This window comes from Bubalus kerabau, chromosome 9 (genome assembly GCF_029407905.1).
Source record: "Bubalus kerabau isolate K-KA32 ecotype Philippines breed swamp buffalo chromosome 9, PCC_UOA_SB_1v2, whole genome shotgun sequence".
Classification (NCBI taxonomy): domain Eukaryota; kingdom Metazoa; phylum Chordata; class Mammalia; order Artiodactyla; family Bovidae; genus Bubalus; species Bubalus kerabau.
Genome location: NC_073632.1, coordinates 37,702,998 through 37,715,612, shown reverse-complemented (window position 1 = coordinate 37,715,612; position 12,615 = coordinate 37,702,998). Strand labels below are relative to the sequence as shown.

General features: G+C 39.5%; 1 protein-coding gene and 1 long non-coding RNA gene across 4 annotated transcripts in view; one reads left to right on the top strand and one right to left on the bottom strand.

The window, feature by feature from the left end:
- Positions 1 to 3,940, bottom strand: part of TBC1D32 (TBC1 domain family member 32) — a 208,130-nt gene extending 204,190 nt beyond the window's left edge. Inside the window, exons 1-2 of one of the 3 annotated variants that reach the window (XM_055535047.1) lie at positions 3,780 to 3,940; positions 3,450 to 3,607 (exon numbers count right to left, since the gene is read on the bottom strand). In XM_055535047.1, coding sequence (XP_055391022.1) covers positions 3,450 to 3,604 — 155 coding nt within the window. In that variant the 5' untranslated portion in view covers positions 3,605 to 3,607; positions 3,780 to 3,940. The remainder of the gene's footprint in view (positions 1 to 3,449; positions 3,608 to 3,779) is intronic. The other 2 variants (XM_055535046.1, XM_055535044.1) reach the window with 2 other exon arrangements.
- A 324-nt stretch (positions 3,941 to 4,264) lies between these two features.
- LOC129619736 (uncharacterized) lies at positions 4,265 to 10,128 on the top strand. Its single transcript, XR_008698069.1, has 3 exons — positions 4,265 to 4,402; positions 6,574 to 6,638; positions 9,987 to 10,128. It is a non-coding gene; the product is annotated as an uncharacterized LOC129619736 (long non-coding RNA).
- The last annotated feature ends 2,487 nt before the right edge of the window (positions 10,129 to 12,615 follow it).

Genomic DNA, 12,615 nt, shown 5'->3' with positions numbered 1-12,615 from the left:
ATCCTACTGTAGTCAAGACTGAAAACCAGGGATTTTTTTTTTAATAGGAGGTCAATATGAGTGTGAAAATGTATACAATACATGTACACATAATGAAAACAATGTCTTCTTCCCTACCATTCTCCTCTCCTGCAAGGCTCAAATCCTAGCTGCCAGTTTCAAAGAAAAGAAAGCAAGTCTGGATCTTTTAGAGGACATATACAGTTTAGGGCAAAAGAAAAGTTTTTTAAAGGCTATGGAAAGCATAGATTATGGCAGCTGCATGTGGAGCAAATCCTCAGTAAGGCTGTCTGCCTACACAATGACTTCTCTAATGACTGCATTTTCCCCTTGTCATGTTATTATACTACCTGAAATTCCATCATCCATGGACTCAATTCTCTTAACAATCATCATCTTACAAAAATGCCAATAGCTTAGAGATACTGCTTTCCCTTGTTAATCTATTTAATAAGATTATTTTTCTTGCTAATACATCAGGACAACATCAGGCAGATATAAGGAACTACTGTTCTGATAGTGGAGATGGGATGACATAATTCTGATATACAATATGAAACACTTTGGGTGGCAACATATACCTAAGTGACTCAAGGACATTTAAAGTTCGAGGAGAGTTTGTCAGTGAGTAGAAAGACAAATCAAGATATGAGTACCTGGACTGACAGGATCTCATCAAACTCTAAGACTGTAAGATGCTATGAAAACACCAAACACAAGCATCTCCTCCTCTTTGCTTCTTCATAAGGACTTCCTTCCTCCTAAGACAAAGATCTTAGGCTAGTGCAGCTAACACATGAATTTTGTTATCTGTACTTTTAAAACTACAAATGACTCAAACTACTTTTAGAATTATAAATTGTACTTTTAAGACTACAAACTTGTTATAATTTGATTGTGTCTGGGTTTTTCCAGGTCAGCCACAAGTAAATCAAATAGTAAACCTTAATGATGCAAGTTAATCAGCAAGCATTTAATCTATCTAATAAACTGCTGAAGATGAGTTCACATTATTACAATAGTAACTGCACTGCTGAGAAGAACCATAATGATTCAATTTTAACTTGAAAAGCATTTAAAAACTGACACAGCTAAAGCAATACTTAGAGGCAAATGTGTAGCCTTAGATACTTACATTTTAAAAAAAAAGAAGAAGAAAAAAAGCTGCAAATAAAGGAGCTAAATAAACATTCATCACAAATTTTAAAGTTTCCCAGGAAGGGAAAAAAAGAGCAGAAATTTTACAAACCATAAAATAAATACATAATAGAAAGGAAAATCAAAGCTAACAGCTAGTTCTTTGAAAAGACTGATAAAGTTGATGAACCTCAAGCAGAACAGATGAAGAACAAAGGAGGAAAGACACAAATTTTTAAAAAAGAATAAAAAAGGGACAATTATGTTTCCAAAAAGTAGTAGGATATTAAGGGCTTCCCAGGTTGCTCAGTGGTCAAGAATTCACCTGCAATGCAGGAGACATGGGTTCCATCCCTTGTTGGGAAGATCCCCTGGAAAAGGAAATGGCAATCCACTCTCATATTCTTGCCTAGGAAATCCCACAGACACAGGAGCCTGTACATGGGGAGCTACAGTACATGGGGTCACAGAAGAGTCAGACATGGCTTAGCAACTAAACAACAACATTAGAATATTAACAAAAACTTTTATACAGATAAGTTTGAAAATATAGATTAAACAGAAAAATTCCCAGAATATGACCCTAACAAAAACTCAATAATTTAAAAATATTTTAAAGAAGTATTTGCGTGTGAACTAAAAAACAGAATTTAACCCCAAATTTAATGCTTGATGTGGCTCTGTTTGAGGCAAATCAGTGTTATATGATTATAAAAGACATTAACGACATAAAAGACGTTTCTCAAATCTGAATTTGAGAAAGTTGAAATTTTCTTATATTCTTCTGTTTAAGTAATGAATCAATAGCTAACCAATAAAAGCTGGTCTCTGGTATCTCCCGGAGAGGGCAATAGCAACCCACTCCAGTACTCTTGCCTGGAAAATCCCAGGGATGGCAGAGCCTAGTGGGCTGCAGTCTATGGGGTCGCACAGAGTCAGACAGGACTGAAGCGACTTAGCAGCAGCAGCAGCTGGTATCTCCAAAATAAAGAATATTATCATGCAATATCAACTATCAAGAGTGGATTTAATGAAGAAATAAAAAATCATGGAAATACCAAAAAAAAAAAACTTATGTATAACCAGAAACACTAATTAACAAAAAACCCCTCCCACACTTCTTAAAAATTCCTTGAGAATCGGAAGAAAACTGTAATGTTCTCCTCCAAAAAACTGCAAATAAACACAAACTTTTGCACAGAATATTAAAAGGGCTCAAGGATCCCCTGATGCCCACATAAAAAAAAAAAAAAAGAAATACTAGAAAAGTCAGGACACAAAATTGAAAAGAAAAAAGCAGGTAGGAATTCCAGATAAGAATTTCAGAGGACCCAAAAGTCAGTAAAGCTAACATAACAAGAAAAATGTTAAATGCCATCCTCTTGAGAGCAAATGAATTTAAAAATATCACTACTAATAATAAATTGAGGCATCTGGAGGCAAATTTTCATTGGAGAGGCTTAAATTATACATATGAATCAAATCAAAAGAAAAAATACGCATCTCTAAAGAAATACACCTGTCAAGATTTATCTCAAATGATATCTCTCATTAAAATTCCTACCTACTGCTTCCAACCTAGAGCACGCTGTACCTTATCTAAATCCCTCATATCCCTGACATGTATCAGAGACTTCTGAGTATGAGCCTTCTTCCTTCGTAGGCACGATATTCCTTCGATATCCCATGAGCTTCCCTGGTGGCTCAGTGGTAAGCAATCCGCCTGTCAAACAGGAGACGCAGGTTCAATCCCTGGGTTGGGAAGATCCCGTGGAGAAGGAAATGGCAACCAACTCCAGTAGTCTTGCCTGGGAAACCATGGACAGGAGAGCCTTGTGGGCTACACTGTATGGGGTCGCAAAGAGGAAACAAACAACAAAGCTATTCCACAAGAAATTAATCTCTCCCGTATTCCTGCAGTGCTCAGAAGCCAAAATTGGTGCAGCCACTGAAATAACAGATCAGCAATGAAACAAGGATTTTGTAAACTCAAAGCTTTAGAGGTATAGTGACAGAAATCACTTGTAATAGAACTATTCTTAAGCGACCAAGAATAATTTACTATGCTGCCCAGGAGAAAAAAAATATAATTAGGATATGTCGGTCACGTCATTAAAAACACAGGGGAAGCAGAAAGTTTGGAAAATAAGAAATAAAAAATAAATTCGGTATCTGAGTAAATAAACGAAAACGTAAACCTCCAACTTGGACGCTGTTTTGACAACAATCATATAACATTCTTTATCCAACTGCATTTTGACCTTTTCTGGATCAGCTGATTTGTTTGCTTAAGACATCAAAAGGAATTTTACTTGTGAAAATTTTCATCCGTTTCCTCCAGATGTAAGAGGATCTCCTCGGCGCACTCCAGGGAGGGAGCACCCGTGATTTTCTCCTTCACGCTCTGGAACAACTGCCTCAACATCGCCTGCAGCATCGCTTCGTCCTCACCGGAGAAGTGAGCCATTCTCTGTCAAAATCAATGTTCACGCCCGTTACCGAGGGTCCCAGCAAACTCCGCGCCCCGCGCACGCGCGTTCCCACCCAGCAGCCGGCGTACAGCGCCGTTCCCCGGGAGACCGCGGCCGGCGCTCAGGGGCGGGCCCTCGGCTGCAGGCGCGTCGTTCGGGAAAGCAAATTACCTTGCGTTGGGGAAGCAAGAATCCTTGACGTCCCACCTTTGGCACTCGTTGCTTTTTTACCAACAGAATTCAAGCTGCCCCGATTAACGGCAAAAAAAGAGATTCCAAAGTCTCTGCGGGTGGACCTGACGGCGGGACGTCAGCGCTACGCGTGACGTCAGCGCGTTGACGTGACGAATCCCTACATGGGAGTGAGTGAGGCTTGACAACCTGCCCGGGCACCTCCAGGAAGTTTAGGTGCGCTCCTTGAAAAGGTTGTAGGTGGGAGGGAAAAGAGAGTGCGAAGAGAAAGGGGTCAATAAAAGAAAGTAATTGAAGTGAAACTGAAAGCAGCTTAAAAAGTTTTAATCGAGTGAATGGTATTGAAGTGTTGCGATGCTTTCTCCTTCAAACAGCTAACATCCGTTGACTCCTCCTTACCAATCATCTTGCTAGGAAATACGGAGAAGAGGACACTTCACAGTCTAACAGATAAGGAGTCAGCGATTGCAACACAGTGTAATTAAGTGTTATGCTAGAGAAATGCACCAGGTAGGTGCTGGAAAAAAAACCCAAATCACCTATTAACCCAAAGGAGGAGTCAAGGAAAGAACTACAGAGAACATAAACTGGACGTGCAGAAGGTAGGGGCCTGAGAAAGTGTAGCATATTCCAGTACTTGAATTTGCAGAATTAGAAAGAGGAGGTGAGAAGTCTATAGAAGTAAAAGGGCCACATAAGAAAGGGTCACATTTGGCACTTTCAAGGGATTAGAGATCCAAACAGTCGATCCTAAAGGAAATCAGTCCTGAATAGACAATGGAAGGACTGATGCTGACGCTGAAGCTCCAATAGTTGGGACACCTGATGCGAAGAACTGAGTCATTGGGAACGAGCCTGATCCTTGGAAAGATTGAAGGCGGGAGGGGAAGAGGACCACAGAGAATAAGATGGTTGGGTGGCATCACCAACTCGATGGACATGAGTTTGAGTAGGCTACGGGAGTTGGTGATGGACAGGGAGGTCTGGCATACTGCAGTCCATGGGATCGCAAAGAGTCAGACTCGACTGAGTGACTGAACTGAATTGACTTTCTTCTAAGAGTCGGACATGACCTATTGTATAGCATATGGCACTGTGCTCAGTGTTATGTGCCAACCTGGATGGGAAAGGGGATTGGGCTGGGGGGAATGGATACATGTATATGTATGGCTGAGTCCTACGCTGTTCACCTGAAACTACGATGTTGTTAATTGGCTATATCTCAATACAAAATAAAAAGTTTGCAAAACAAATTTTTAAAAAGCTAAAGCAAGGTAGCCATTTTAAATTTACAATATTAGCAGAGTTTTAGAGCATATATACATTTAGGGTTGAACAATATGAAGTGAAATAATTACTCCTTTATTGTGTTATTACGAATATACATAGGCAAAATCTTGGAAATGAAACTGGCAATATATATTGAGAACTTTTGACTCTAATTTTATTTCTAAGAATCTACTCCAAGGATCAGAGATATAGTTTGTTATGAGAATGTTTACTAACAGGTTATTTGTAACTTGAAAAAAACTGGAAAACCTCCTCTAAGTATTTCAGAATATGTTGAAGGTTAAATAAATTATGGCATAGGCATATGCTGTTAGTATCAGTCATTCTAAAAAAACGTTTCCTATGAATGTTTAATAAGGAATTATTCACATTTTAAGTGGAAAAGTTTAAACCTAAAATTGTATACATTCACTCTATTTACTGAGTGTAATGTGCAATGCATGATTATATACTAGGCAATACACATACCTTGGGCTTCCTGGTGGCTCAGTGGTAAAGAATCCTCTTGCCATTGCAAGAGACCCAGGAGACAGAGTTGCGATTCAACCCCTGGTTCAGGAAGATCCCTGGAGGAGGAAATGGCAACCACTCCAGTATTCTGGCCTGGAAAAATCCATGGATAGAGGAGACTGGCAGGCTATAGTCCAAAGGGTCGCAAAGAGTCAGACTCGAACACACACACACACACACACACACACACACACACACACCTTACAATCTCGGATGAAAACGTCTTTGCCATAATTGTGATATTAGTATATATAATGCTATCCCTAACAAATTCTTAGTCCAAGGATAGAATAAATGCACTAAATTCTCCTCCACTATGGAAGAAAGTCAATTCATTTCAGTTCAGTTCAGTCACTTAGTCCTGTCTGACTCTGTGACCCCATGGACTGCAGCATGCCAGACCTCCCTGTCCATCATCAACTCCCAGAGTTTACTCGAACTCATGTCCATTGAGTCGGTGATGCCATCCAGCCATGTCATCCTCTGTCATCCTCTTCTCTTCCCACCTTCAATCTTTCCCAGCATGAGGGTCTTTTCAAATGAGTCAGCTCTTCGCATCAGGTGGCCAAAGTACTGGAGTTTCAGTTTCAGCATCAGCCCTTCCAATGAACACTCAGGACTGATCTCCTTTAGGATGGATTGGTTGGATCTCCTTGCTGTCCAAGGGACTCTCAGGAATCTTCTCCACACCACAGTTCAAAAGCATCAATTCTTTGGTGTTCAGCTTTCTTTATAGATTAAGTCTAAAGTCGGTAAATTGCTAAATAAAAGCATGGTTGAATTCTATTGAATTAATGAGAAAACTATCAAGACAAGTATTAATAAAAACAAACATTTGAGTATGGTTGCCTCTGAGAGGTTGGAACAGCAATGGAGTTGGGGCAGCAATGAGGCAGAGGCACTTGCTTTTTGTTATAAGTCCTGCTACACTGACTTTTATTAATGCATATTTTTACTTCCATTTTAAAAACAGAATGCCCTTTTAGAGCTGGTAGTACATGGAGACACGATAAATGGCACTATTCTTTCCCAACCAAGGTAAGAACTGAGAGGCAAACATAGGACGCCAACAGCTGGAGATAAAATAACAAATTCATTACAAGTTTAATTCAAAAATGTGACTGATGTATGTGGCACAACAGGCTTGCTGATGTTTCACCACTAAATTAGCATTTACCCACCCAGCCACATGTATAACTATAAAATAATAGGCCGCCCCTACTGAGGCAGATGGAAAGCAGAAAATACTGCGTGTAACCTGCACATCATTTCAGTTCAATAGCTCAGTCGTGTCCAACTCTTTGCGACCCTATAAATTGCAGCACACCAGGCCTCCCTGTCCATCACCATCTCCTGGAGTTCACTCAAACTCATGTCCACTGAGTCAGTGATGCCATCCAGCCATCTCATCCTCTGTCATCCCCTTCTCCTCCTGCCCCCAATCCCTCCCAGCATCAGAGTCTTTTCCAATGAGTCAACTCTTCACATGAGGTGGCCAAAGTACTGGACTTTCAGCTTTAGCATCATTCCTTCCAAAGAACACCCAGGATTGATCTCCTTCAGAATGGACTGGTTGGATCTCCTTGCAGTCCAAGGGACTCTCAAGAGTCTTCTCCAACACCACAGTTCAAAAACATCAATTCTTTGGCACTCAGCTGTCTTCACAACCGAGCTCTCACATCCATACATGACCAATGGAAAAACCATAGCCTTGACTAGACAGACCTTTGTTGGCAAAGTAATGTCTCTGCTTTTCAATATGCTATCTAGGTTGGTCATAACTTTCCTTCCAAGGAGTAAGCGTCTTTTAATTTCATGGCTGCAATCACCATCTGCAGTGATTTTGGAGTCCAAAAAAAAAAAAAAGTCTGACACTGTTTCCAGTTTACCCATCTATTTCCCATGAAGTGATGGGACGATATGCCATGATCTTCGTTTTCTGAATGTTGAGCTTTAAGCCAACTTTTTCACTCTCCTCTTTCACCTTCATCAAGAGGATTTTTAGTTCCTCTTCACTTTCTGCCATAAGGGTGGTGTCATCTGCATATCTGAGGTTATTGATATTTCTCCAGGCAATCTTGAGTCCAGCTTGTGCTTCTTCCAGTCCAGCGTTTCTCATGATGTACTCTGCATATAAGTTAAATAAGCAGGGTGACAATGTACATCCTTGACATACACCTTTTCCTATTTGGAACCGGTCTGTTGTTCCATGTCCAGTTCTGTTGCTTCCTGACCTACATACAGGTTTTTCAAGAGGCAGGTCAGGTGGTCTGGTATTCCCATCTCTTTCAGAATTGTCCACAGTTTATTGTGATCCACACAGTGAAAGGCTTTGGCATAGTCAATAAAGCAGAAATAGATGTTTTTCAGGAACTCTCTTGCTTTTTCCATGATCCAGCAGATATTGGCAATTTTATCTCTACACATAGGCTGAGACTAAAAAAAAAAAAAAGAAAGAATTCAGCAGACATACTCTGTTTCTTTTCCCAGAGTCACTGATCATCTCTATAAAATTACTCACAGCCTATCTCTTACTCAAACACATTTATCTTCCATGTGCTAGGTACTTTGCTATATGCTATGTTCGCATCAGTGAACAATAAGATATGTAAGACAAGTCTGCTGTCCTCAATAGCTCACAGTCTGATAGACATGTTACACGTAAGGGAGACTTATTTACAAATAATTAGACAAGATGCTGTGTATCATCTTGAATGATTCCCTCCAGTTCTAAGCATCTGTGTTTGGAGAGTCTGTTCAGTTCATCAGTTAGTTGTCCGTAGTAGTTTTATTGATTTTCCTTAACCTTGATTTGCAATACTTGCATTATCTAAGTGAAGCTATAATAGTTTAATTGAAAATCTTCAGTTGCCTGTGTTTATCCCTTTATTATTTTTGAAATTATTTTCTAGGCCAGTTTTCTTTCATATAGAGATTTAAAATAGCCTTTGTGTTCTATAGTAGTTAATATTTGTAGTTGCATATCCTTTCATTAGGATAATGCATTTTAAAGATAGAAAGGAACTAAAATAATATTGAATTGCAGTAAGTAATCAATTTAATAGAATTTGGTAACTTGAAGTTTTCCATAAAATCTGAGTTATCGTTTTTCTATTAGGTTGGTGCAAAAGTAATTGCTCCAAATCATTCAAGCTAGGCTTCAGCATTCCATGTATCTCCAGATGTACAAACTAGATTTAGAAAAGGCACAGAAACCAGAGATCAAATTGCCAACATCTGTTAGATCATAGAGAAAGCAAGGGAATTCCAGAAAAACATCTGCTTCATTGTCTATGCCGAAGCCTTTGACTGTGTGGATCACAACAAACTGTGGAAAATTCTTCAAGACATGGGAACACCAGAATTCTTACCTGCCTCCTGAGAAACCTGTATGCAGGTCAAGAAACAACAGTTAGAACTGGATATGAAACAGTGGACTGGTTCAAAATTGGGAAAGGAGTACAACATAGCTCTATATTGTCACCCTCCTTATTTAACTTCTATGCAACCATGCGAAATGCAAGGCTGGATGAAACACAAGCTGAAATCAAGATTGCCAGGAGAAATATCAACAACCTCAGATATGCAGATGATACCACTCTAATGGCAGAAAGCAAAGAGAAACCAAAGAGCCTCTTGATGAGGATGAAAGAGGAGAGTGAAAAAGCTGGCCTAAAACTCAGTATTCATAAAACTAAGATCATGGCATCTGGTCCCATCACTTCATGGCAAATAGAAGGGGAAAAAGTGGAAACAGTGGCAAATTTTATTTTCTTGGGCTCAAAAATCATTGTGGATGGTGACTACAGACACAAAATTAAAAGACACTTGATCTTTGGAAGAAAAGCTATGACAAACCTAGACAGCATATTAAAAAACAGAGACATCACTTTGCTGCCAAAGATCCATCTAATCAAAGCCAAGGTTTTTTCAGTAGTCATGTAAAAATGTGAGAGTTGGACCATAAAGAAGGCTGAGTACCAAAGAATTTACGCTTTCAAACTGTGGTGCTGGAGAAGACTCTTGAGAATCCCTTGGACAGCAAGGAGATCAAACCAGTCAACCCGAAAGGAAATCAACCCTTCCAAATTTGGAAGGACTTATGCTGAAGCTGAAGCTCCAATATTTTGGCTGCCTGATGTGAAGAACTGACTCATTTGCAAAGACCCTGATGCTGGAAAAAACTGAGGGCAGGAGGAGAAGGGGGCAACAGAGGATGAGATGGTTGGATGGCATCACTGACTCAATGGACATGAGTTTGAGCAAACTCTGGGAGATAGTGAAGGACAGGGAAATTGGTCATGCTGTAGTCTTTGGGGTCACAAGAGTCAGACATGACTTAGCATCTGAACAACTCTAGTATCCATAATTCTGCCTGGTATATAGCTTTCTAGAGTATTTGTTGAATGGATGGATGAATAAATGAACATAGAAGAGAAGTCAGGAAATGATCTGGATGATGGCAAAGACAAATGTCAGAATGGCAGACCTGATAGAGTGGAGTGAGACTCCAGCTATCCACACACAAAAAGAGCTCTGGAGTCCAACTTTAGCAACACAATGAAACAAACAAAGAAGAAAACCTGAGAATCACTGCACATCAAGAGAAGGAAGACAGCTTCATTTTGTCCGCATCATCCATTACTCAGCACCAAGAGGGAACTTCCCAGATAAGAAGAGTTCTTCTCACCAGGAAAGGAAAAGTAAGCTTCCCCAGCCTTTAGGGCACCACATGAAATTCCCTTTTTGATTTTACCCCACCTAGATTCAGCAAAGCTGAGACATATATAGAGACTACAGAGATGGCTAGGGACATGGAAGAAAACCACAGGTTACCAATTGCAGTCATGCAGTGAGAAAGACTGTGGCGTATAGTGACCCATGTTGCAGACAAATGAAGATTTTACTACTTAAAAAATAAAACAACAACAACAACAAAAAACCAGACAGCACAGCTGTGGCAAACCTCCCAGCAGTGATGCTCTACTCAGGATGACAGACTGGATCCCTGCAGCCGACTCCTACCACTATATGCACACCGGGGTTACCTCCCCCAGCTGTGCATTTGCACACTGCCAACCTGATATTTATCATTAACATCCACTGCAGTGCACATATCTGCAGACATAGGACAGCATGCCGATAGCCGGGGCCCCACCGCTGCTTTGGGACCTGGATCAGGTTTTCTCTTCTGTCACTGGTCTGCAAAATTGTGCTCCAGGGCCTACTCTCACCACTACTATTCAACAAAGTACTGGAAATCCCAACCAGAGAAACTGGGCAAGAAAAATAAATAAAAGGTGTCTTATTTGGAAATGAACAAAGTAAAATTGTCTTTGTTTGCAGGTAATATAATCTTAAATACAGAAAATCCTGAAACCTCCACCAAAAGACTGTTGGAACTAATAAACAAATATTGTGAAGTTGTAGGATATAAAATCAACATATAGAAATTAAAATAGTTGTTTTTCTATACTCTAACTGCAATATACCCAAAAAATAAATTTTTAAAAAAGTCTTATTCACAGTAGCATCAAAAAACAATAAAATACTTAGGAATAAATTTAACCAAGGAAGTGAAAAATCTATACACTAAAACAATAAGACTTCAATGAAAGAAACTGAAAAACACACAACCAAATGGAAAGATATCCCATGGTTTATGGGTCAAGAATTAATATTGTTAAAATGTTTATACTGTCCAAAGTCATCTACAGATTCAATACAGTATCTATCAAAATTCTAATACATTTTCACAGAAACAGAAAAAGCAGTTCTAAAAATTATATGGAACCATAAAAGACCCCAAATAGCCAAAGCAGTCCTGAGAAAGAGGAACAAAGCTGGAGGTATCAGACTCCTGATTTCAAAATCATACTATAAAACTATAGAAATCAAAACAATATGGTACTGACATAAAAATAAACAGTATAGACCAATGGAAGAAAATCTAGAGCTCAGAAATAAGTCCTCACAATACAGTGAACTAATATTTAACAAGAGAGCTCTTCAATAAATAGTGTTGGAAAATGTATAAATACATGCAAAAGAATAACACTGATGTCTATCTTACACCACTCACAAAAGCTAACTGAAAAGTCCAGGACTTAAACATAAAAACTGAAACCATGAAACTCTTATAAAAAATATAGGTGAAAAGCTTCTTGACAAAACTGTGGCAAATTGTCTTTTTGTGTATGAAACCAAAAGCAAAAATAAATAAGTGGGAGCAAATAAAACTAAAAAGCACAGCAAAAGAAACAAGAAAGTGAAAACTTGGCCTACCAAATGGGAGTAAACATTTCCAAATTACATCTGCTAAGGGGCTAATATCCAAAATACATTAAAAAAATTCATACACCCCAATAGCAAACCATCCAGTTAAAAACTGAGCAGAGGAACTAGATATTTTTCCAAAGAAGACATACAAGTGGCCAACAGATACATGAAAAGTTGATCAACATCACTAGTCACTATGTACATACAAGTCAGAACCACAGTGAGATATTACCTCACACCTCTTAAAATGGCAGTCATCAAAATGACAAGAGATAAAAAGCACTGGTAAATATGTGGAGAAAAGGGAACCTTCACGCACTGTTGATGGCAATGTATAAATTGGTTCGTCCACTATAGAAAGCAGTATGGGAGTTCCTCAAAAAATAAAAAATTGGACTTCCTTGGTAGTGCAGGGGATAAGAATCCATCTGCCAATGCAGGGTACATGGATTCAATCCCTGGTCCAGGAAGATTCCTTGTACGAAAGAGCAACTGAGCCCAGGTGTCACAACTACTGAACTTGCATTCTAGAACTGAACTGAACGGAACCGGAGCCTCAGCTACTGAGCCTGCGTGCCACAACTACCCTGCCTAGAGCCTGCGTTTCACCAGAGAAGCCACCTCAATGAGAAGCTCACACACCACAATCAAGAGTGGCCCCCCACTCGCCACAGCTAGAGAAAGCTGGAGGCCTGAGCAAAGCAATGAAGACCCAGCATAGTCAAAAATAAATTAA